The following is a 27,254-nucleotide window of genomic DNA, read 5'->3' as shown; positions in this document are numbered from 1 at the left end:
CTGACAGGGGAATAGCTGAACCAAGAAGCTAGGACCAAGTTACAGGAAAAATTGCAGTCCAGTTCAGTAAAAATCAAACTGGCCACTGCACTGAATCCCTGCGACACTTTCAAGGAACACAGCTTGAGCTGGACAGGAACAGCTACGAGCGCACTATTACATTTGTAATGTGACGCAGGAAACACTGGAACATTAGGAACAGGAGTAGGTCATTCAGCCCCTCGAGCCTGCTCTACCACTCAACTAGGTCACAGCTGATTGGCATCTCAACTCCCTTTACCTGCCTTTGCTCCATATCCCTTTATAACGTAACTAACAAAAATCTAAGCTTCAACTGCCGTAGCCTTTTACAGGACAGAGTTCCAGTTTTCTACAACCCCTCTGTATGACAAAGTGTTTCCTAATTTCCCTCATGAATGTCCTGGCTCCATTTCTGAGGTTATGTCTGCTTGCTCTTGATTCTCCCACCAGAGGAAATAGTTGCTCTGTACTTATTCTATCAAATCCTTTTAAACACTCAAATATATCACCCCTCAATCTTCTAAACTCAAGGGAATACAACCCAAGTTTATGCAACCTGTCCTCATAAATTAACCCTCTGAGCTTTGGCATATTTCTGATGTATCTATGTTGCAACCTGTCCAAGGTCATTATATCCTTCCTGAAGTTTGGTGCTCAAAACTGAACACAGTTCTCCAGATGGCATCTGACCAAGGATCTAGGCAGCTAAAGCATATTTTTTTCCCCTTTATATTCCATCCCCTTGAGATAAATGTCAACATTCCATCAACCTTTGACCTATTCACTAACTTTGCCGCAGATGGGAACAACAAGATAAAAGTCACAATTCCCTCTACCAGATTCCTGAAACATGTGTTGCCTCTACTGTGCTTCCCCATTATCCAGGGCCACATATACATTGGAAGGGGTTCGGTTTATTAATGCGTAAAAGGCTTGTGACCAAAGGCTCAACATTACATGTGGCAGTATGACTTATCCAGGGAGCAGCATAATTCAGTCATTTTTGCCAAATATGGAACACTCTTTATTACAGTTTTACACTGGTATGTCCATGTTGGTGGAGGACTAAGTTTGGCTTTCAAAGACAAATTGTGCAATGTTTTAAACTGGAAGTTGAAAATGTGAATACAATGTAATGGTAAAGGCTGCAACATTCAAATTTCCATTTCTGCGTTACCTTCGTGGTTATTCTGAGGGCCTGGTAGTTCTTCCTCATCTCAATCCTTGCCCTTGCAGCTTCTGAACCAGCAACTATTCACTCAATCCACATCAAGGTAAGGCCTATCTGGAGTGCCCTCTGCTCTCAAAAAACCATCTTGTTTCATTGTGTACCAACCTTAGCTCAATGGTAGCACTCTTGCATCTGAGTCAAACCTCTCTCCTGATACATGAGCATATATTCTAGGTTGACACTTCAATGCAATTTTGAAAGAGTCATGCACTATTAGAGGCACTGTGCTTTGGGTGACATATTAAACAGACAGGTGGATACATCCATGGAACTATTCGAAGAAGGGGAGAGGATATTTTCCAGTGTCCTGATCAATATTTATCTCACAAATAGCTCCACTAAAATAGATAATCTGGGCTCTCTATCTCATTAGTGTTAGTGTGGCTGTGCTGTGTGCAATTTGACTGGCACATTACCAATATGACTACACTTCAAAAGTCCTTCAATGGTGGAGCAGTATTTTGGGACATTCTAAGGATGTGAAGGGCTCTACTTAAATTAAATAGAAATACACATTCCTTCTTCCTTTCACCAAAAAGGCTCATGGGATTAAAGCCAGAAGATCAAAGATAGAAGGGTTTCAGTTTGTATGCGTAGCCCTTGCCAATGCAGTGTGATTTGCTTGCTGCATGACTGTATTTCCAGCTTATTTGGAAGTACTAGTGATTAAAGCACTTGTTAATCACATGAGAAGTGTAAATATGGGCGTTGGTGCAGATCCATGGTAAACGACCAATTTCTGTGAGTGAAGAAAGACTATTTTAACTGCTTAGGGAGTCAGTGAGGAGGGATTATCAATTTAAAATTGTCACCAAAAGATTGAAGTGACGGGTATGGGGAAATTTCTTCACGTAGGCTTGCAACACCATAGAATATTTTTGCCACAGTGAGTAGTTCGGGCAGAAGCTTCTGAGGGAAATGTCTAGCTATTTGGAGCAAAGTTTGATTCAAAGCTTTGTGGAGAGATCAGGTCAGTGGAATTAATTTTGGATTACTGTGGCAAGGAGCCAGCATGCACATGATGGGCCAAATGGCCTCCTTCAGTGATACGGCTATCTGTGGCTCAATGGAGAGATTTTTTAAAAATTCTTTCATGGGATGCGGGCATGGTTGACAAGGTCAGCATTTGTTGCCCAACCCTAATTAACCTTGAAGTGAGTGGCTTGCTGGGCTATTTCAGAGGAAAGCTAAGCGTCAACCAGAGCCAGAAATTCAGACTCCCCCCGCCAGCAGGTTTTTAGTTGGGGGAAAGGGAGCGTGAAAATGAAGGAACAGAATTCTCTCCGGGTTCCCACCTGCCCTGACTATGGAGCAAAGGGCCGCTTCCCGCCCAGCCTCGATTTTTAGGCTGGTGGGTGGATTTACCTAGCATTGGGGAGCCCAAAAAAGAATGGGCAGGGGGGGTAGGGGTTGTGCGCCTCCACCAGAAGCCCTCTCCTGACTGTGGGCACCCCCTTAAGGTCCAGTGGCTACTGGACCTCCCTCCTTCCCTTCTTTCCCCCAACACCCCGATTGCACCTCCCCAGGCCCTCCCTACTCTGGGATCCCTTAAACTTGTTTGTCCTCCGTTCCCAGGACTTAGGCTCAGGCATGTTGATGCACTTCCTCTTCAGCCCACTGCAGCTCTTGTCGCTGTAGGGGCTGGAGGGCTGACAGCCAATCAGATTGGCCGGCAGCTCTCTAAGGCAGGACTTTCTCTTGAGTGAGGGGCAGAGGTGCCGCCTGCAGCCACTTGACGCTCAGTCGAACGTGGGTTGGCTGCAGGACACTTGGAGTCGGAGGGGAGACCCCGCCATCTGAAAAATTCAGGCCCACATTACTGTGGATCTGGAGTCACGTAGGCCAGGATAGCAGATTTCCTTCCCTAAAGGGCATTTGTCAACCTGATGGGACTTTACAACAGCTGATGATAATTCCACTCTTACTGAAAGTAGCTTTCAAATCCTGATCTTTTCATTGAATATAAATTCCACAAACCTGGGCCTCTGGATGACTAGTCTAGTGACATTACCACTGTGCCACCATCAACCTCACAGCCTTATGAGTGTTGAATCTGACCAGAGGAAAACCAGATACAATCATCAGTTTGATAGGTGAAATTCACAAACAGAAAAGGATGAACTTATTTCCAGAGAGGGAATTGTAACTTTAATATTTCACTGACTATAAGTAATTACTAGCTGATGAATATCTAATCATTGTGATATTGTCATATATCAAATGAGGGATGGTCAGGCTACATGATCTATAAATGTCAGCTTTATTTAGCTCAAAACCAACAACAATACTTACTTTTTGATTCTTTCACCAAACGATGCTGCCTTATCCAGGATATTTTGAATGGTAATAACAATATCTTGAACCATGTGGATCTTGCCTATTAATCCTTTTTTTTCAGACTCCTAGAATGAATAACAAACACACAGTCAGGAGAGCAGAGCAGTTAAAGGAGGTGGTAGGAGGTGATGGACATAGCATTATGCCCAAGCATTATTGCTTGTTATGAAATTGACTTATTTGTTCTGTCACAGCCTGTTATGGCAATGAAAATACAGGCTCACTCATGGAAAATGGCCCACTTTGTCTCGTAACAGAAACTTCAAAATATAGATGTTCCATTTGGCTAGATGCCTGAGAGAGAGAGAGAGAGAGAGCGCAGAAGCTATTCCATTCAAATACAAGCATCTTGTGGGCTTATATGTTTCACTGGTGGCTCTACTGAAGTTTAAGAGTGACAGTGAGAGCAAGAGTGACAAAGACGTATACTTCAGAATGAGACAACGAGCAACAAATTATGACATATAGGTTAATACTCAAGGAACATATGAATTAGGAGCAGGAGTAGGCCACTCAGCCCTTCAAGCCTGCTCCGCCATTCTCTAAGATCATGGCTGATCTGATTCTAACCTCAGCCCACATTCCCGTCTGCTACCGATAAACTTTCACCCCCTTGATTATCAAGGGCCTGGAACTGTCAGAACTTTAGAGTATCATTGTTTTTGTTCACATACTGTTTAGTAAATCCATTTGATAGTTTACAGCATAGTATACAGTCCAGTGAAGTGTTTATCCTACTGCATTCCAAAGTCAAAAAAGACTACAACAGGACATGGGACATGACCAGCTGGCAAAAAGAAGCATTTTGAATTTGATCCCTGCGCTCGCTACAGATTACTGCACTTTTGGACAGATAAAGGCTCACTCCAGGTAACAGTCAGTAAATCCTCGTCTGCTACAATGGTCTGAGGCACTCCCGCCAGCTACCAGTGGCTGGTGAGGGCACTTAATTTGGTGGGAGGAAAAATATCTGTAAAGGTGAGTTGAGCTTCCTGACAAACAATGTCAGGAATCCCATTTGCATTCATTAGCATCTCAAGCATCTCATTAAAAAGCCACCGTGTCAGAGCTAAGTTGATCCTCCAAATTAAGTTCCCCACCTGCGAGAATTTGAAACGTTCGGTTTTACAATTGCCTCTAAGTGGCGTCCACCCGGCAAGCTTCACCTCTTCCACAACTTTGAGGTCTTTAGATGTTGCTTTCTTCTTCTCAGGGACCTCGCATAACTTCACTTGAGTGCCATTAGCAAACACTGCACTAGGGCTGGGCACGGGAGGCAGGCTTATTGTGTGTGGGGGGGGCGGGGGGGGAGGGAGTGGCTGGGGAAGTGGGGGGTGGGGGAAGAGAGCATCCGGGGGATGCTTTACTGGTGGTAGGAGGAAACAGTCACAGTCAGAGGGTAGAGTGGGATGCCGCAGGGTGGCAGGGCCAGGGTGAGAACCTGGTAGGTGAAGGTCTCATCCGTGAGGGGGTCACAGAGGGGGACTAGACAGGTGGCTTGGATAATGGGAGGGGGCAAAGGCAGGGTGGGCAAGGGGACAATAACGGGCGTCGACTCTGAGGGGAGCAAAGGCAGGTGGAGGTGGATCGTGGGTAACGGGGTCCAGGGTAACGGAGGAGGTTCAAGGTGACAGAGAGAGGAATGGTGATATTGGGTGGGTCAAGGGCGATGAGGGGCAAGATGGTGGGTGACAGGGGGAGGGTAGCGTGAGAAGGTGGCAGCGTGAGTTTGAAAGGGGACATGCACCACTTTTCAAAACTCATCTTGGCCACACTGATCGTGGGATCCACTGATCGTGGGATCCCTCGAGGTGGGAGGAAGGTCTTTCGGGTGGGTGGAGTTCAAGGTCAGCACAAGTGACTGACTAAAGGGAAACCCTAATAATTATGAGGCAACTAGATGTCAAAGACACTCAGCTGTGTTCTCCTCTCTATGGTGAAGCCCATTGCAGCAGGTTTGTTTCTGACTCTTGGGTTTCATAACATCAAGATCCCAGTGAGGTGCGGAGCTGCTGTTCATTCTGTGCCATTTGCCATCGGCTGCTGTCAGAGGCAGGGATGAAGGGAGGGAGGGAGCTGGATGCCTCCATGGGGCATAGCTGGTGGAGAGCAGCCAACACACGACTCCAAACCTTCATCCTCCCAGGTGAAGGGTCATGGCTGACAAGGGATCATGTGGTTAGTCTATCTATCCTGCCAAGGCAATGGTCTCTATAGAGTTTCAAGGGTGGTGGAGACAAGCGGAAAAGTGCCTGAGTGAGGCTTCTTGTACACGGCTCTCATCACCCTGGTCAAAGGTCAACGTCTCCATAAGCATTCATGTAAGGACGAGCGGAACACCCATCTCTGGTCCTCCAGGATACCCTTTATGTTGAAGGGATGGGGTGGGGATGCCATGTCTAGATGGTGGCCAGATGAAGGGCTTAGCACTGTCCTGCTGCCTTTGAGATGGAGGGAGACTGTAAAGGGCATGCTCACTAAATGTCTCACTTCAATTCATTCACACATCCACTGAGGCGTCGATGATGCAGGCTGCAGGCAACCCTGTCTTGGTAATGGTTCTCATCCAGAGGAGAAGATAGAGGGTCTGTCACCGATTGACACAGGGCCATGAGCAGCAAGGGCCCGAGCAGCAAGAGGCAGTGGGGCCTCTACAAGGTCAAGAGGCTGGCAAACATGGACCACTGCAACGGCCCAAGCATGGGTGTATCGCTGGCAGTGGTCTTATCTAGAGATGAGAAAAAGACAATGCCAGAGGCGCCCTTGTAAGTCCAGGATCTGGTTGCTCACATCTGCCAGCTTCTCTAGTGCAAGCTGTGGCCACAAAGACTCTAGAGGAGTAGTCCGGAACTGCTGGCCTGCACTGAGTGAATGTCTGTCCGGGTGCCCTTTAAAAAGGGCACCCGAGCTTTCGACCCCATGAGGTAACAGCGGGGTGGCGACTTCCTACCTGTCCTTCCATGAGGTTCACTGAGCTCCTCACTGATGCGCAACTAATGAGCGAAAAAACGGAAGATTGTGCGTATTACCCAACCTGCCACCCAGCGGGAATCAAGCCAACTTTCCTGCCTGTCACCGGACATCTTCAGAATAGAAAGTTCCACCCCACTGAATCAGAGAAAAGTATCCATAAAACAGTAAAAATAATGCTCCACAGGGAGGAGAATGACATGGACATTCCTCCTCACAACAAAAACAGTTATTGTTCTTACAATCAGAGACTGCTCCAATAACTGTTGGATTGGGATGAATGTTCAGAGAATTTTTTACACCCACCCCCCCACCACCCCCCCCCCCCCCCACCCCCCACCCCACCCCCCACCCCAAAAAAAAATAATTGCGCAGATTGGATTTGGCAGGAGAGTCGCAGCAGGAAACCAGATTGTACGTGTTGACCCTTGGCATTGCCAATGTGTAGTTAGGAGCAGGTGCAAAGGGGAAGGGTGCATTCACACATGCATGGAAACCAGAGGAAACTTTCCATTCATTTTTATACATGCCACCCAGGGGTAAAAGGCAGAAGGGGCATCAAATCCCAAATGCACCATGTCCTGTGCAAATGAAACCGAGATGCGCCAAAGAAGAGAAGTCTACTGTTAAAGATATTGGAAGATGAAATGGAAGTGCTTGTGTGCATTTTGTGTTGAATTTATATGGTGTGAGTCGGTGTTGAATCAACATAGCTGCTCAAAGGCCTTTTTTTTTCAAGAATGCGGTTGGTTGCTTTTTCTTATGTGTGAGAATTATTTGGAATCATTAGTGCATTTGTTTCTGTGAATATATTTTGAATGGCTGCTTTCTCCCAAAATTGAAATTAGAACCAGATTGCTCCACGTTTGCATCTGACGTTTTCCCGCATTAGATCAACTATCAAACACTTTTCCACTCTCTGTTGACACCTTCCCCATTCCCCAGACACCTTCCCGCTTCCCTACAGACACCCTCCCCATTCCATACAGATAATTCCCCATCCCTGACACCCACCCCATCCCCTAGACACCTTTCTTCTTCCCTGCAGACAATTCCCCATTCCCCAGACACCCTCCCCATTCCATAAACAATTCCCCATTCCCCAGACAACTTCCCTCTTCCCTACGGAAACATACCCCATTCCTCAGCCACAAAATCAGAATCACAGGATTTTAAATGCACAGGAGAAGGCCACTTCCCCACATGTCTGCACCAGCTCTCTAAATGGGCATTATAACCTAGTGCCATTGCCCTGCCTTTTCCCCATACCCCTGCACATTGTTTCTTTTCAAATAGTCATCTAATGCCCTCTTGAATGCCTCCACCATGCTTCCAAGCAGTTCATTCCAGACTCGTTGTGTGAAAAAGTCACCTTTACCCCATCCCTGCAGACACCTTCCCCATTTCCTACAGACAATTCCCCATTCCCTACACCTTCTCCATTCCCTAGACACCTGCCCCACTCCCCACAGACAATTCCCCATTTCTTATAGACACCCTCCCTACTCCCTACAGACAATTCCCCATTCCCTACAGATACATTCCCCGTTACCTACAGAGAATTCCTCATTCCCTAAACACCTATCCCCTTCCCTACAGACATCTTCCCCATTCTGCTATGGACAAGTCAGACATTTTCACCATTCCCTACATACATATTGGTTATATGTCAAATACAAAATGTTTAATTAGATATTAAGATTACTTCAAGTTAGTCAGGTGGATAAAACCAGAGGACATAAATTCAATTATTGAAATCTAAATTAAAGCAGATGCTTTATTACAAAGAACTTCTTTACACAGAGGGAGATAAATGCTCGGGATAATGTGCTAATGGAGACAAAACATTGGGGACATTGAAATTGTTTAATGGAAGAATTAGTATAGAAGAGGTGAATTTTGATGTATTAAATGACCTTTTCTCATCTTTGCCTTTTCGTAGAAGAATAAGGTGAAACTCGAGAAGATAAAGCAGAAACATCTATAAGTCACCATGCCGTACTGTAAGCATGAATACCTTTAAAGTAAGCTGTGATAAAAACACAGAGCCCATGGAGATGATCGACAGTCTGCATCTGCAGCTTCACTCATATTTGGCCATTGCTCTTTAACTGTTTTCAGTTTCTGCTCAGTTTATGAAGGTCTATGCATTAGAATGAATACATATAGTAGGGTGTAACTTTGGGACTGCAATATGGGAAGTCAAACTGAGGCTAAAAGCTGATCTTCAATCTTTCTTATTCAAACATTTATTCACGCATGTTCCAGTTCAGAAAATACACAATTGTCTCCATGATATAGAGATTTTTGCACTGCAAACGTTTCATGGCTGAGCAACAAAACATATTAATTCACTTTGTTCCATTGCTGGATGTGACAGTACAATGACAAACTTTAAAATCCTACTGTAAGCTTCTGTATGTTTTTGATGTACGTGGAGGATTCCAATATTAGATCACACCTTGACTTAAGAGAATATTTATGGCCTGCACTGTTTCTAGTTATTAATCAAATAACACATACAACAGAGAAACAGCCCATTCAGTCCAAATGGTTCATGGCAGTGTTTATGCCCCACATGGACCTCCTCCTATCTCTCTTCATCTTACTGTGCTAACATATCCTTCTACTCCTTTCTCCTTCGGTTTGCTTTTAACATTTAAATGCTATTCCTCTCAATGACTAATAATTAATAATAATAATTGAAAAATCTTAATAGCCACTATGTGCACTTTATGTCAGTTTGGAATTGTTTGCTCTGCTCCAGTTAAGTCAATGCAGTTTGATCTCCTCAGTCTGGTCATGACAAGCTGCTGGATATTAGACGAAGCCATTGATGAAAGCCTCCCTGTCGTTTGCAGAGAGTGAGAATGGGAAGCTTGCTGTTTGCGCGATGGAGTCAAGTAATGCTTCCCACAAACCTCCAGGACAAGTTTACACTTGCAGCTGTAGGTGCAAAGTACAGCTGAGAGCAGAAGGCGAGGCTCCTGCTGGGTTTATTCTCACTTTCTGATCAAACAGCACAACAAGATGAAAACACTACTTTACAGCACAACGTACGGCTGTTTCTGGTCTCAAGACTGGAATCATTATGGATCTAAACTCCACTGTACCCAACACTGTAACAATGCATGAGAAGAGGAACATTGCTGAGTACCTCAGGCTTTCTTTATCGTTTCACTTTGAATCACTGCCACTCTCTTTTAAGGCAGACTAGCTGCTCCCTTTAAAACAAAAACTGACACCAAGTCTCTGGAAGATTTTGGTTTCCTGGTCCAATTTCGTTTTATTGGCTGGTTATGAACTTATCTAGATGTACATATATTGGTTTCCGTTCTGCCACTTTTCTTCCCACTTTTAAAGTTAAACTCTTTTTGAAACACTGTACCAGCATGATTGCCCCAAAGCTTCAACCGTCTTCCTTGCAAAGCTCCCAGTCTTTGTCCTACCACCAATTGGAGGCAGGATATCTTCCTAAGGGAGGTGAGATAAGAGCCTATGTCTTACAGTACTTTTTTGATGGCTGCTTTAAGGTCCAATATATTGGTAATGTTGCTTTAAAGATATTCTGGTGATACTGGATTCCACCTAATGCTTAAATCGGAAATCTATGGATACGCTTAAAATGGTGAACTTAAGGAACCCAGTAAGTCGTAGAGAGAAAATAATACCCACCTCTGCAATTTGCAGTTATAACTTTATTAGCGTGTCTCTATAAAGAATACTTAGAGATATTACAAGCAGAAAGTGTGGGACACTTGCTTGGCTTTTCAGGGAATGGATAAAATAATAAATGTGTCGGAAGAGGAGAAATTCTGATCTGATGTCGAAACAGTAATTCAGCTGCAGATTTTTTTAAAATCCAACATAGCTCAATGGCTCATAAACAGGAGGCAGCCACTGTCAATAGACTTCAACAGTGTGGAAATCTGTGAGGGATCCAGTCTGAGATTCAGATCCTACTTTCTCACTGGGCCAACTATCACTTAGGCAAAGAGTTAAATTGATGGGTCCAGGGCATAATGAGACCTGGAAAGTGTACTAGAAATTCAAAATATCTCTTCAGAAGCTTGTCTGTGGAAATCCACATCTTGCACAAATTAAATTGATTTTTATTTGTTCTTTCCTAGGATGTGAGTGTCTCTGGCAAGGCCAGAATTTATTACCATCCCTAATTGCCCTTGAGAAGGTGGTGGTGAGTCACCTTCTGGAATTGCTGCAGTCCATATAATGTAGGTCCACCCACTGTGCTGCTAGGGACAGAGTTTCAGGATTTTGACCCAGCAACAGTGAAGGAATGTCAATGAATGTCATGGGGAAATGGTTAGATTTTCTCTTGATGTAAGTCACTGACTGGCACTTATGCGGCAAAAATGTCATTTGCCACCGCCAAGCCTGAATTGTTGTCCAGATCTTGCTGCATGCAGGACTGGACTGGAATTGCGCATGGTACTCAGCAATCCCCAGTGAACATCCCAATTTCAGACCTTATGCTGGAGGGAAGGGACTGGAGGATAGTGTTAGGGCTAGGTTTGATGTGAAAAACAGAAAGGAAAATCTTGAGCCAGGTTACAGGTGATGAGGTCCCAGATAGTGTTCCTCCTAGAGACAAAGAAATAATGGCGATTCTGGAGCTTCTACACATAAGGATCAAAAGGAGCATGATCTCGCGGTTCATTGGGAGGGCCATGTGTTTCGTGGGCTGAGTGTCGACAATTCAACCCACTGGGGCCCCCTTTATTCTGTCGGAAGGTGTTGGAAAGAATGCAGCAGTGGAAATGAGTGATCCACTTGATGAAGTGGAGTCATTGAAATGATTGAAAAGGTCACATTGAAAGCCACCAGAGCTATGTACTACACTCTCTTCCAAGAGGCCGATAAAAAGATGCCCTGAACACCTTGCATGAATTTCCACAATGCTACCCGCTTAGTGTTACAGGCAGGAGTTGATCTAGTCATATTAAACATCATCATGTGCTTAGCCATTGTGAGAGTGGGGGAAGAGCCTAGCAGCAACAGCACCAGCTTGGCACCTCAGAGATGGCACTCAATGCAGAGAGCAGACAGTTTGCAGTGTCAGGTGATAATGGCAAATTAGACGTGCCACAATCAGATCACTCATGTACTTCATTCTTGGTAAAAATTAGCAGTGTTGATACATTTCTTAGGTTCGTCACAGCAGTATCCTTGAAGTGCGTTGAAAGATTCTGTCCTTGCTGAGAGATAATGTAATACCCAATCATTTCTGAAAATAGACATGGGTTAAAGGTGCAATCCTGCCAGTTTCACTTTGCTTCCTTCTTTTATTCGAGCCCTTAAGGGTGAAGTAACAGGATTGTTTAACAATCCATATGCGGGGGGTAGCCTTCTCCACCTCTCCTGCAATGAGGTCCAGAATCCAAGGTCATCGAATGCCGTCAGACAGTGAGAAAATATGAAAGTAAGCTGCCCGCTCCACATGGGTGGTAGAGACAGTAATCTTGTGGCAATAATGAGGTTAGGTCATCAATCTTACCTAAAATTAGATAGAATTTTTACAGCACAGAAACAGGCCATTCAACCAAAATGTTCATTGCCCGTGTTTATGCTCCACATCAGCCTGCTTCCATTCTCCTTCAATTAACTCTTGACATGCTTTAGTGCTGAAGAATGATGAACAGCCTTGGATGCAATAAAGGTTCTTATGTTAATTGAAGTAATCACTGGGCTCTGTCTTGATATTTTGCCCCATTAAAGCACTTTCATTATTCCCAAACTTTCCATCTCAGTTGTTCAGGGCTTCCAAATTTTCCCATAGTTCGGACTTCTGCCTGTTATGGTACATTTATTATTACTGAGCCGGTCATGGCCAAGGAGAGACAGCTGGCAATGACTGACATATGTTCCTGTTTCTAGCCCACTGACTTGTGTTCTAGGAGTAGATGATTATATACAAACAAAGGAGACCTAATTTGAATGTATTTTAAATACAAGTATACTCTTCAAAATTATAATTTCCCAAAGAAAATATAATAGATACAGATGTTGAACATTTCTCGACCAGAAATATTTTGCATAAGCAAATAGTAAGTTATGCAGTGCAGAATAAGAACTTTATAACATTATAATAAAAGCAAAACACGGCAGATGCTGGAAATCTGAAATCTGAACAGAAAATGCTGGAAAAACTCAGCAAATGTGGCAGCATCTGTGGGGAGAGAAACAGGGTTAACGTCGGAGCTCTGAAGAAGTCATACGGACTCGAAACATTAACTCTGTTTCTGTCTCCACAGATGCTGCCTGGCCTGCTGGGCATGATGTTCCCCTCGTTGGGCAGACGTGACAGGTGAGCCCAGGAGCAGTCACGAAACTGACTGAACTATAAGCTGGTTTAAGGGGGGGGTGGTTGGGACAAGTACAGCTGGAAAGAGGGCCAGTGATAGGTGGAGATAGTCAAAAGTTGTCATAGACAAAAGGACAAAGAGGTGTTGAAGGTGGTAATATTATCTAAGGAAAGTGCTAATTAAGGGTAGAAAGCAGGACAAGCTATATTTCACCTCTCTTCTATTTTTCCTTAGTTCTGGTGAAGAGTCATACGGACTCGAAACGTTAACTATGTTCCTCTCTGCAGATGCTGCCAGACCTGCTGAGTTTTTCCAGGTATTTTTATTTTTGTTTTGGATTTCCAGCATCTGCAGTTTTTTTGCTTTTGTCTCATTAAGAATATCTTCTAAAATAATCCAATTATTCATTGAGATTGTTCAGATAAAAGTAATGGTCACAATGTCAAGGCAATGTGTGTTGACATGGTTGGGGAAAGGGGCAAGATTTACAGTGCAGGAGGAGGTAGCACAGTGACCTGGAAGTCATATTCAGGTTGTGGTCATTGCCTCAAGAGTCTACTGAATTACAGGTTATGGAGCATAGATTTGCCTCTCCACCCGCCTAACCAAGGCTACAAAGCCTCTTTCCCTCCACTGCCCCCATCCCTCAATTAGTGGAGAACATGAGTATAAATCTATCTGCCCTCCCCTACCTCCACAGCTGTTCCTCTTTGTTACACCTGGGGAAAAATTCTCCCCCCGTTGAGGGGGAAGTGCGGGGGTGGGTGGTCGCGCCTCCAATCAGCGCCCCCGATTGGGAGTGCACCACCATTTTACGTGGGCGAGCCAATTAAAGCCCGCCCAGCATGACGTCCGCCAGGAAGCGCTATGCGTTCCTTGTGTGGGCCGAGGGGGGGCGGGGGGGCGCGGTGTGGTTTATTCCCTCAGCCGAGAGTGCGCTCTTTCGTGCAAGCGCGTGAAAGAGTGCACTGATCTCCCTGAGGCTAAGTGCTGCCTCAGGGAGATAGGCTCAGAATTAAAATTTGCAATAAAAATGATAAGAAAATTTCCCTGACATGTCCCCTCATGTGACACTGTCACATGAGTTGAGACATGTCCATAACTTTAACTGAAGCCTTAATTAAAATTTTAAACACCCTCATGAAAACTCATCCCGCCCGTGGATGAGGTTTTGTGCTTTTTCTGAAGCCCGCCAGGGCTCCCGGCCTGCCCGCTAACCTTAAGGTTGGACGGGCAGGTCCATTAATGATTTTAATTGGTGTCTCAATGGCCTCAATAGGCCGTTGACAGGTCAGCGGGCATGCAGCTGGCTCAGCTGCGCCCCCACTGACCTGAAAATGGGAATGACGCGGGGTGACATCAGGAGTTCCACCCAACATCATCCCGCATTATTTTTCACGTCGGCGAGCGGGCCCCGCTCTCGCTCGCCGACCAGAAGATCCTGCCCCTGGAGCCAGATCACTTGTCAGGTGCAGTGAAGAACGAGTGTGGGGAGTGAACTGTTAACCAGGTCTCTGTCCCCATAGGGCTGCCCTGGGCATTCCCTGACAGCAGTACTGGGCCTGCTCCTGGAATATGCACAGAATGAGTGCAAACATTCATTGGAGCCAGGAGCTCGGGGGGGGCAGGGCAGCGCGGGGCTAATCCCGGCCTCCCGCCTCACTCTTCTCCTCATTGTTCCCATTTAACACCATTTTCTGTGCATGTTGCCCAGGACAAGGAATATTGGATGCGTCTCCTCTCTGACAGGAGCAGCTCACCTCCCTTATTCTGTCCACCTATCAGAGACCCAACAATGAAAATCTCTCTCGAGTTCAGATCTCCCCCATCTCCCCAGCAGAACGCTGACGCCAATCTCCCTCTGCCAGGAAGGTATTTGCTCCTTCAACCTTTTCCCATGCTACTGTGTTCCAAAACCTGATAGATGAGATACATATTCAACTGTTTCTCCATAGAGAAAACCAAAACATGTTTTCTGGCCATGAAGTTTGTGGTGGCATTGTTTAATCTTAGATTCAGCCAATTTGTGCTTCTGTATGAAATCTAGAAGTTGTGCAAGGATTTTCAAAACGATAACCCAGCTCTGACCTTGCAAATAAGTATTTTAATTGGTTCTCCGAATCATTATCAACTCAGATGATGTACTGGATTGTAAAACAGCATGCACTTCATACCAGTTAAAAGACATGAACAGTATATTTTCTAAGTGTTGCTTAACGGATTGTTCCAATTTGAATGATCAGATATTGAAAATATACTTTGTTCTGTTTTCATATGAGCAAACATGAATCACTAAAACAACCCAAGGAGAAGCTACCTAAAGCAAGACAGTTGGATCTACAGCCTCATGTGATCTATACCTTTTGCCTTGACACCTATGTAGGATTGAAGAAACAAAAAAAGCACAATTACTCATTTCTTTAATTTCACTAAATTCTGGTTTATAAACTAGTCCTGATTTGGGTTATTGTGCACAAGTAGCACACATCCACCTCCTTCAACATTCATTCCCTCCACCAACGACGCACAGTGGCAGCAGTGTGCACCATCGACAAGATGCACCGCAACAACTCACCTAGGCTCCTTCGACAGCACCTTCCAAACCCATGACCTCTACTACCTAGAAGGACAAGGGGAGCAGATACATGGGAACATGGGAACCTGCAAGTTCCCCTCCAAGTCGCACACCATCTCGACTTTGAACCATATCATCGTTCCTTCACTGTTGCTGGGTCAAAACCCTGGAACTCCGTCCCAAATAGAACTGTGGATGTTCCTACACCGGATGGACTGCAGCAGTTCAAGGTGGCTCACCATCACCTTCTCAAGGAAAATTAAGGAATGGCAATAAAAATGCTGGCTTAGCCAGTGACGAGAAAGGTCCCATGAAAGAGTAGAAAAAATACTGTTGAGCTTCCTCTTGCATGGTGAAATTATGATACAATAATCAACCAGAGAAAATAAAATGGCAATTAAAGAAGCTTACAGCACAGCAGGAAGCCATTCAGCCCAGCATGTTTATACCAGCTCATTGCAAGATTAAAAAAAAAACAATCCCATTGCCCTGCTCTTTGTCTTAAAGTCTTGTGCCTTTCTCTGGTGGAGCATGAACATGGGCCTCCATCATCTACTAACAATAAAGACTGGGACGGCGTTGATGGGCAAATAAAATACTGGTCAGTCCTGTGATTTGTGGAGAGGAAGTCTGGACTTTGTTATTGGAGGCCTGGATTATCAGTCAACAAAAGTCTGAAACAATCAGCAACTGAAGCTCAAGGTGAAAGCAATGAACAGAGAAGCCAAGGATATAAGAAACGGCCTGTCACGTTCTTTCAGGGTGTTAGTGTGAGTTCAGAGGCAGCAATGCTGGGCCCTACAGTTAAATTAAAATTCCTAAACTACGTTGGATATTATTAAACAAGCTCTTCAGTACAGTGGTAACGTGGTGACTATTATTTTATTATAGCTTAGTTCTGGCTCAATTCAAGTCACCTGGAAACAATGGGCTGGATTTTCAAATTGGAATCTGGAACTTGATGCCCAGATCATTTCCGGGTCCTGACCCTGCGTTAGCATCAGCAGAAAATGAGCAAGGACCTGCCTTTGTGGAGAGGGCACATGAATGAATGAATGAACGAGCGATGAATGAATGGTTTCTCTGTTGCATCAGAAACCGTGTTGCAATGTGATTTTCAAATATTAATCAAATAATTGAGCTGGGGGCGATCGTGGCACCCAATCTGCGATGACAGTACTGGTATGGAGGTGAGCATACTGCAATATTGAAAGGCAGATGGGGACTATGACAGGGCTCACTGTTGCCTGGCTAATTGGTCACAGATCCAGCATCGTAATCGTGCAAAGAAGTAGACAAATGTTCACCAGGAAGTTAAGTGAAGCGCTTTGTTTCAAAGGCCCTACTTTTCCTTCATTTTGCATTACTATCCAGATTAAACAACGACCAACCACATTTCTCCTGCCAGCTAATCACTTAGATGCACCAGAACATTCACAGCTCCTGTTCTCCAGATTGAAAATTCCCTTCTGGTCCTCTTCAGCCCATTAACAAGCTCCTCAAAAGGCTTAACAGGCTGTTAATTGGAGGTGAGTGGGTTCCCGACTCCCTCCTCCCTGCCTTCACTTTGAAAACTCAAGCGCATCCTGAAGGTGTTGGAATCCAGAGACACCTTGCAGGAATTCGATGTTTAGATCATGTCTGTTCCCAACCCAACTGGCAACTGAAAATCTAGCCCTTTAATCTTCACCTGGTTTGTTCATATCCAATTCAACATCACCTTTGAACAAGACTTTATGATTGGCCTTCCCAACCCTGCAGTCTCTACTATCATGAATAACAAGTGCAGTAATATCATGGGAACATCAGCACCACCAAGTTGCTCTACAGACGTACACCATCCTGACTTGGGACACATATCGTTCTCTTCATTGTCATTTGTTCAATATCCTCAAATCTTCTACCTAATATCATTGTGAGAGGACCAGTATCACACAGACTGCTGTGGTTCAAAAAGGTGGCCCATCGCCACTTGCTCAGAGCAACCAGGGATCGAAATAATTGTGACCAAATCAGCGAAGACCGCATCCCAAGATCAAATTTTTCAACGTCAGTGTTGCTTTAAGGTAAGAAATCATAATGATTAGATTTTTTATATAGTTTTTACAGGGAAAATTGAAAATACGTTAAAAAAAACAAACAAAAATTGGCAAAATGAGACAAAGTAACAATGGGTAAAATGAGGCACTTTATTCCAATGATTTAAAACCATCAAGCTTAATTTTAGGTTTGTGCTCAGGACAATCAATTGGCTTCCTCATCGCTGTCCAAAGTAATCTTTTCTCAAGACACTATCTTCTCCGCTATGAGAAAACACATCAGTGTCTATGTTTCTTGACCCTAAGTGAGCATGAGTCACTTCACAATAAATTAGACCAGTTATTATAAAAATCTAGGTTAACACTGAGCTTTTAACATTTCTAGGGCCATGGAGACACTCCAAAGCTTTTGTAAAATGCCACCTTATATTTAACAAGCCCTGCTCCTCCAAGTCTATGGCATTCCGAGTTTTATTAAAGAACTCAAGTGGAAAATAGGTTAGAGGTAACTGCAAGCCAAGCAAAAAGATACTGGCCTCAGGTAGCTTGGGAATACTTCAAAGAACTAGCATTTAAAAACCGCAGGAACCAAGCTCCTTTCTTTAATGCTGAGCTCCCAGAAACATTTAACATTTTGGAGAGAGGGAAAACTTTTGGAGATTTATCAAACTTGATTTATTACTGAAATTCTTTATGAATCAGAGCCTATGTAGGTAATGATTCACAGTTAATTTTATTGTCTTGAACGGATTACCATACTTTTGGGTATTGATGCTTTCAAAGTAAAAATCAAAGCAAAGAGCACACTAACAATTCAATTCTGAAACGGACATCAATTGTCCACTTAAGAGCTGGCCACCTTATTTGCATGTTTATGCCCTACAAGAATGAAGATTAAAAACTATCCTGCTGCAATATTATAAATTGACTTGCAGCCAGAATGCGTTAAGATCACCCACTGTAATATCAAATGGGTCACTAATTCCAGCATATGTAAGTCTCTCTCTGCTTAAGTGACTAACTACCATTAATCATTCCTGTCCATTTGTAAAGGACTATCAAAGTGCTTTGTAGCTAGGCCTGATTCCAAAGGTAAAAGAAACAGAAGACCTTGTGCATACAGCTAACAGATTACAAAGTTAGCTGATGAAATGAGTAGAGGGGAAATGTCCTATTTGTTCAAGTTTTGTGTCAAGGGCTCTGTGATATGGAGTCTGAGCAATACAGATCACAAATCACCAAGTGTTGATCCCTGGTCTGTATTGAGTTAGCCAACTCCCCTAAAGTGACAAAGGATGAAGCCCTACAATTAGCATCAATTACTTGAGCAGGGCAAGAGAAGGGTAAATTGTTTTCAAAAAATTCTGGATCTTGCCGGAATCCAACATCAGCCCCTGTTATATTGATGAGATAATAAGGAGGTTCCAGTTGTCTCTGGAATCAGGCGAGATGGTGGCGTAGTGGTAATGTCACTAGGCTAGTAATTCAGGCTAATGCTCTGGAGACATAGGTTCAACTCCCACCATGGAAAAGAAGGGATTCAAGATTTTATTCAAATCAGACTCCATAAAAAGGGAATTAAAACAAAGGGTTCAAAAATGTTCCTATAAAAATACGGAGTAGTAAGCTTGGAGAAATGCAAAACTAATACACTAGATTTAAAAGGAACACAAAGAAAGTGTTAACATTCAATCCATAAATCTGGAATATAAACTATAGGGAAGGAGATCTGCCATCCTTACCCAGTCAGGCCTTCATGTGGCTCAAAACCCACAGCAACGTGGTTGACTCTTAACTGCCCTCTGAAATGGCCTAGCAAGCCACTCAGCTCAAAGGCAATTAGGGATGGGCAATAAATGCCGGCCTTCTCAGCAAAGCTGAAATCCTGCGAAAGAATATAAAAATTGGGGCCATACATAATGTTAAGTGAATGAGCCACATATGTGATAACAAAGCTGCTGTGCAATTAGTCAGATTCATGAGAATGACCCCTAGTTCGAGACCAGTGTTCCCTCTAATCTGTGCTAGTGCAAAGATGAGCAGCAGCAAGCAATCCTTCCCCAACAGCACTGTGGGTGTACCTACACCACAGCGACTGCAGTAGTTCAAGAAGGCAGCTCAATACTGCCTTCTCAAGGGCAATTAAGGATGGGCAATAAATGCTGGCCCAGTTAGTGACGCCCACATCTCATGAATGAATAAATGCAGTTGGAGCATTCCAGTACAAGTGTGCTGCCTCTGTCACACTGTGCTCCCACCAGGAAGGAGGCTTGCACAGGCTCTCACAGTAGGCTGACTTTGTTGGGTCCAATACAACACAAGGAGCCAACAGACCCCAGTGCATTCTCCAAAGGTGCACAACAATGATGTTGGTGAACATCAGTCGCATAAAAATAAACCATTCTATTCAATCAGTTTGGTTCCCAGTCTGATGACTTTTATTTGACACAAGTGCCTTTAAGGGGATGATAGGCAAGTACATGAGGGAGGAAGAATAGAAAACTATGCAGACGCGGTTAGATGAAGTAGGATGGGGAGAGGCTCATGTGGCACATAAACACTGGTATAGACCAATTTGGCTGAATGGTCAAATTCTGTGCCGTAAATTCAATGTAAAGTTGGGTCACAGCGTTCTCTAAGATTTTATTTGTTATATGTGGCTCATTTTTTCAACAGTTTTTCCTCTTAAAAGTTTTTTGCATGGCTGTGCACATGCGTTGTCTTAAACAGAACAACTTGCGAGTGCCCTACGCAGCATCTTCTGGCTTGCTGCTCATCCTTGCACCTATATATCAGGGACAAAAAGTGAAGTCAAAATATCAGGGCAGAGATCAGCCTTGGAGTAAAATGAACATACTTGGGCAAGGAGAGTGGAGGCGAGGGTGGGGGAAAGAGAAAGAGAGGTCAATTGATAGAGTTATAGGATGAATAGTTCTCAAGAAAAAAGAATGAAAGATAACTTGAGCATCAATGGCTATGATCCAGCTGATCACAGAAAGAAGTAGAAAACTAAGTAGAACAAAAGAAGGGATTCAAGATTTTATTCAAATCAGACTCCATAAAAAGGGAATTAAAACAAAGGGTTCAAAAATGTTCCTATAAAAATACTGAGTGGTAAGCTTGGAGAAATGCAAAACTAATACACTAGATTTAAAAGGAACTCAAAGAAAGTGTTAACATTGAATAATTAATAACAATAAGAATCCATGCCTTAGGATATAAAAAAAAAGACTTGCATTTGTATAGCGCCTCTCTCGACCTCAGGATGTCCCAAAATGCTTCACATACAACAATGTACTCTTGAATTGCAGTCACTGTTGCAATGTAGGAAACCTGATCTAACAGCTAATTTGCACAAAGCCAGGTCCCACAAACAGCATAATAAGGAATTGAACATCTGCTTTAGTGACGCTGAATGATAACTCCCCTGTTATTTTTTCCAAATAGTGGGCACGGATCTTTCACATACATGGGAGAGCTTCGGTCTAACATCGCATCCAAAAAGCTGCACCTACCTTCGGTGCTCCGTTGGAGTGGCAGCCTACGTTTAATGCTCAAATCTCTGGAGTGGGACTTGAACCTACAACCTACAGGCAAGAGAGCCACCCACTGAGCCACAGCTGCTGTAATGTAGGAGGCTGTGGCTCAGTAGGTAGTGAAGAGTAGGTACAGAAGAAAACGGTTATAGAACGATTATATATGGAAACACAATTTGCAGATGAAGGGTATATGAAGAACTAATAACAGGGGAGAGCTGAAGGAAATTATAACTAAGAGAAGACATTGTTCAGGTCGAAAAGAGAGGAAATAAGAACGGAGAGATCAAAGCGATTTGTTTTAAAATGCAGCCCAGTTACCATGGAAAGCGACTGAAGCAATAGTTATTCGATAATAAAAGCTTTTTACTTTGTAATATCAGAAAAAGAGGCTTCCTCCATGTTATTTTATTGCCCAGTGTGAGAGTAGATTCAATTGCAATAGCGCACACAACATTAGATTAAACTACGTTTATAGCTACTTACCATTTAAAATCCCAGCTACGTGGATGGGTTGCTGCACTAGATGGAAAAATTGATTGACGCAGTGGAACAGTTCAAAAAGAAAAAAAGGCTCATACTGTGTCATGTACCTTCTCCAGTCTTTAGCCACAGTGCAAACTGCTCGGTTTGTATTTGTTCCTTTCCAGTACTGAGTCAGTGCTGTAGTGTTGGAGATGCCATCTTTTGGATGACAGGTTAAAACATCTGCCCTCACGGAGAAGAGCGGGAAGTTTTCCTCAGTGTCTTGGCCATATTCACCCCTCAAACATTGCTAAAATGAGATGATGTGGCCATTAACACATTACTGTTTGTGGGAGCTTCCTGTGTGTAAATTGACTGCTGCGTTTCCTACATTACAACAGTCACCCTGCTTCATAAGCAGGTCACTGGTTGTAAGGTGCTTTGTGACACCCTGAAGTCATAAAAGGTGCTATATAAATGCAAGTCTATTTATTTTACACAGGCAAAAATGCAAGTTCATGCAGGGTAATGCAGCTATACACTAGCACAGCTTTTCTTGCTTTCTTCTGTACACCCCTTCAGTGTACAGTTTATTATAACACTTCGCTTTCTTTCGGCTTCACCCGTTTTACTTGGGGTCACCGTTGATTACCCTTCTCCACCTCCTGTCTCCTGTCAGTCACCCATTCCTGTTCCAACCCCGCTGCATTTAAGTCTCTTGCCACTGCACCCTTCCACCTGGTCTGAGGTCTTCCTCTTCTCCTTCTCCCTGGCAGAGCCATTTCCATCACCACAATTCCTCTCTCTCTCTTTCCCAGCAATAGATGACCAAACCATTCCAATCTCTTCTCAGTTACTTCTTTCGATGCTCCCAAAATTTTCAGTGACCCCCTGATGTACTGGTTCTTGATCGTGCCCTTTCTCATTTCTCCACACATCCATTGCGGTATCCATATTTCATTAGTATCTTCTTCATGTTACCCTAGATTCTGCACTATGTAACAGTTTATTCTAACACTATACTTTTACAAATGATTTTTAGCCATCTCAACGTATTTAGTTTTTCTCCTTTTGCCTCTGAACAGTGAACGCTATTAAACTTTGCTACACTTGCAGACAAAATAATTATTTCTTTATACCGTCAATAACTTAGCGATGAGCACTTTGAAAATGATACCATGTTTCTTAACCCAATATAAAAAAGACACGGCAGGACATTTAAAGCATCTCCAGTCAGCCCTGCCTTTGCAAGTGTCTAAAGTAAATGCTCACTACAGGATGCAATCATTTTGTGTGAATAAAATGAAAGCCAGGCATGATGTGATACGATTTTAGTTCTTAAACCTAGTTTAATAACAGAAGCAGCGTGAAACTCGGACTCCAGTTAATAGCCACAATCAATTTAAAATTTTTAAATTGATTGTATGCTTTCTTTAATCCACAAATTTCTTCACAAGAGCATTAAATTACTGTATATTCCAATAACAATACTCAAAAAATAAGCAGCGTGTTGTAATGAAGGCAATGCAGTAACAATGGGTCTCACTGACTATAGAAACATTGTTAAGCATGTATTGAAACAGGGAAATCAGAAAAAAATCAGCTTGGGATTATGTTTTGTTCCCTTTGGAGGACAATGAGAATGCTGTAGAGAAATGAATTCTAAAAAAAGATTAATCCATCTAGGTATATTTTACAATGTGAAACTTCTCAGCAATATACTCATGGTAGCAATATCAAAATGCACCAAGGAATCATGCTTCCTTAAACATACAGTACCACACACAGTGCTTGTGGCAGTGGTGTCACTGGTAGCCTGCAGAACAGCGGCAGTACTGTGCTGCACAGATTGTGTCAGTGTCAGCCTATCCACAGAGCTCTCCTTTCCATGACCGGGAAGGATCTATTAGCTAATAGAGATTTTCTACCGATGCTATCCAGGATAGAGGAAGCCTACACACCAGCAGCCTTCCTCTGATTCTTCTGCCCAGAGAAGGAGAAGGACGCAGCACCAAACAAGTAACACTGGCAGGCAATCCAGTGAATGAAGTGGGTCTACAGAGCTCAGCTATGGTAGCTGAGAATTGGATGGAGGCAACTGCAACTTAACAGCACACCTAACCCAAAGCCACCACTTCTGTGCAGTCACGTGTCTATTACTGTTCTTGGGAAACACACAGAAAAAGAGCTTCAGTCCTAACAAAAACTTACTTTTATGCAATACCATTAAAGTAATGAAACATCCCAAGGCACTTCATGGGAGCACAATCAGGTAAAATCTGACATCGAGCTGGATAAAGCAACATCAGGGCAGGAGACTCAAGTATAGTTAATGCAGAATTTACTATTTAATAGTATTTCGAAAGAATCTTACGATTGTTGAGGCTAATAGTTGAGAGGACTGTATCTTTTCAAACAGAGTAAGATGGCATACTGAAGTCAAGCTTTGAGGCCACAGGAACAAAAACACACACACACAACACACGGCACTTTATTTTCATTCAATTTCCCTTTATGGAAAGAAGAATGTAGTGAGAATTGGAGTGAGCGTGCAATTGTGCTGAAGAATATGTTGGAATAGGATCCAGGAACAGTAAGAAAATAAATAAATGAAGTGGCATAAGGAACCGCATCAGACAAGTTGAAAAGATAAGAATGAGAAAATTTAAGGGTGAAAAGAATGGAGAAAAAAGAAATCCATGTTTGGCTGGAGAAATTTATGGGGGTATAGTAAAAGGCAGCAGCTTAATTCATGAGATGGAGTTTGCCTCACTCCATGGGCACAGCCCTCTGTAACACACAAGCGGATCTGTTATGAAAGGCCTTGGACAGGCTTCCAACAACATTTCTGGGCCAATGATCTGGAGGCCTGTGGTTTTGCTCACTTTTTGCTGAGTCCCTGATTGGGTGTGTGGAGTTTGAAGGGACTGGGAGTACAGTTCCAGGAATAACAGATGCATTATTTCAATATATGGTATTTTCACAGAAAGACAGGGGGAGGGGAGAAGAAGGAAGAGCTAGCATGCCTCATCAAATAATGAACTTTGACTCCAGCCCTGCTCTTACGTCTCTCAGCTTCCCGGAAGGGAAAAAACAGTTCGGACCAGCACTCTTATTTCCAAGTTTTTACTGCTTTTTCCTTCTGGGTTGTTGGACAGTGAAGTTAAAAACATTAGAACTAGCCTGTTTTTGTCTGTCTGACCTCCTTCTCCTAGCTCTCTAGCTCCAGCGTCTTTGTTTCTTCCTTGCCTGTCTCTCTTTACCTGGCTTTTCTCTCAGAGCTCTCAGCTTGCCTTCATTGGACACAAATCATCCACTCTTCCTCAAGTGCCCAACCCTTGCCTCAGCTCACTGGGAGACACCAGAATTATTCTTCCCTGGCTGAGCATCTTTACCCAACATCTGTCGCTAGGCCGTTCGCTTGTCTGCAGGACTGAAGGCCTGTCTGTCATCTTCTGCACTAGTTCCCCTTCCCCCCTATTTGTCTCTCCCTACTTGCAGCTGCACCGGTTGACAAACCTCATAAACCCCTATTACTTCCTTTGAACTGCTGACATTGACTTCCCCTCCATTGAGGAAGCTAGTTTCGTCGAAGAATTAAATAATTTGAGGACAATGCTGCTTTAAAATCTAATACAGCCAAGAAGCTTCCCAAATCCTCAATCCACGTTGACACAGTGCTTATACCCCAATGGATTACACCGTGCCGAGAGCATCAAAGGCAAAAATCAGAAGCATAAAAATAGCAAATTAGAACCCAGATCATGCTGTAGAGACTGCACCTTAATAGAGGTTAACTGTACAGCAAATACTACTCGGAATTACTGTCCCCATTAGAAATGAGGCAGCGTCTCAAAACAAAATTCTAATTAGTAACTAATTCATTGTTGATTTTTGATATATCTTATTGCTGCTGTTTTTAAATGAACAGATTATTTATTTTCATTTTCAAGGTCACTGTTTCAGCTTTCATGAGAATGCTGCAGAATCTTCACGGTTTCACTGGGGAGATGAGAGCTAAAAAAAAAAAATCATGTGGTGACTAATAAAATTTTCCTGGGCTGATTTTGGTGAGCGAGGTGCTGTACTCGAGGTGCCTTAGACCTCTGTGCCTACTTCAGTGCAGGCACAACCCTGGATTACGATTCTTTGGGTGTGGGGTGCGGGGAGAGCTTGGGGGGTGGGAGGGGGGGAAGCGAAGTGGTCATGTAGACTTGGCGTGACAATGTAACTGAGGAAAGCTCGGCTGTTGCACTTTTTCTGGGACGGAGATGCCACGGTGATCTAATTGTACAGAAATGCAAGCCCTGACAGTTCAAAGCTGACAGAAACCAGCTCCATGACTGTTGCCTGGCTTTCTTTAAACGAAATGTTAAAAAAAAAATCCATGAGAAAAATATGCATTGACGAAGAGCCAGTGGGAATACATGAACTTTTATCTTTTGCATAATGTTGAGACAGTGTTTTGGAGTTTTGGTAATTAAACACTGTGCGTCATTTTAGATTCAAAGTTTAGGCAAATGGGATTTGTGTTGGCCTTTTGTTTTTGTATTAAACAGTATGTTTATAAATGGTAAACAGTTCTCCCCCTCAAGGACTGATTAAAAAAGCCAGAAATGGCATCTGCTATATATAAAGTGTGGCAGAAGGGCTCCATCTTTAGATTTAATAAAACACATTTCTTCTTTTAGGAAAAAAAGCAAAAGGGCACTAACCTCCTGCACTGTGTCACAAAGTACAACTGGATCATTTTTTGGAAATGGTTGCTCAGTATTCTCAATGCCGGCACAGCTGACTCTTTTTGCATTCAGGAGAGCTAATCATCAAACACGGCATTACTGAATGAAGTTCATGTATGGCTCCAATTTCCTGCACTGACTGTGAGCTTCTCACACTCCCCTCCTCAATCATTGTTATCTCGTTGAAGAACCTTCCCTCCCACCCTCGTCAAATATTAGTAACACTGGAACGCTGTGTTTCAAAATTATTGCATGTTGAGCTATTCTGGACCACTTTGGGTTTTGATTTACTTGTTCTGCAGTTCTCGATTAGTTTTTAACCCTCACTGCATTACTACTGGGGTGTTAGCATCTTCTGACACTTGCGGGATATTAGAATTTGATTAAACAAGCTTTGAAAAGTTTGAGAGACAATTAATATGATTCAGCATCATGTGGCTTGGCTCATGTTGAAATTAAACTGAAGAGATTTTTTAAGAATGGTCTTATCAAACCATAATGGATGCAGTGATTAGCAAACTTTTCTTTGTACTGTCCATCTCTACACAGTCCTTTAATGTGACTTTTCTGCACTTTAATATCATATATTTAACATTATGACAGAACTACCACTACAGTCAGCTACTGAGAAAAAACAAATTTAAACTTTCAAACTCCACTGGTTTCTAATGGGTATTTCCAGGCTATACACTAAACTGAGGGTTGCAAGATCCATCTTCCAATTGGTACCAGCTCAAAGTAACGAAAATAGTTTAGTCGATCAACTTATCTGAGATGTCCTTGACATTTGCTCATTTGTATCCGTCCCTACAACACTCTTTCATAAAGCTCAACTCATCCAAAACTCTGCCGCGTGTATCCCAATGTGCACTGGCCTAAGCTGGCCCCCTGTCTGGCAACATCTTGATTTTAAAATTACATCCTCATTTTCAAACCCCTCCATGGCCTCACTTTTTCCTATCTCTGTAACCTTCTACAGTCTTCCGGGGGTCCCCACGCTGCTCCAATTCTGGCCACT

The 27,254-nt window shown here is 43.3% G+C and overlaps 1 protein-coding gene across 1 annotated transcript in view; it reads right to left on the bottom strand.

The window, feature by feature from the left end:
- LOC121270006 (multiple C2 and transmembrane domain-containing protein 2-like) overlaps positions 1–27,254 on the bottom strand; it is a 483,534-nt gene that overhangs the window by 40,859 nt on the left and 415,421 nt on the right. Inside the window, exon 20 of the mRNA XM_041175251.1 lies at positions 3,545–3,654. Within this exon, the coding sequence (XP_041031185.1) occupies positions 3,545–3,654 (110 nt within the window). The remainder of the gene's footprint in view (positions 1–3,544; positions 3,655–27,254) is intronic.

Source organism: Carcharodon carcharias, chromosome 26 (genome assembly GCF_017639515.1).
Source record: "Carcharodon carcharias isolate sCarCar2 chromosome 26, sCarCar2.pri, whole genome shotgun sequence".
NCBI lineage: Eukaryota > Metazoa > Chordata > Chondrichthyes > Lamniformes > Lamnidae > Carcharodon > Carcharodon carcharias.
Note: the sequence above shows the minus strand (reverse complement) of the source record. Positions and strands in the feature narration are given on the sequence as shown.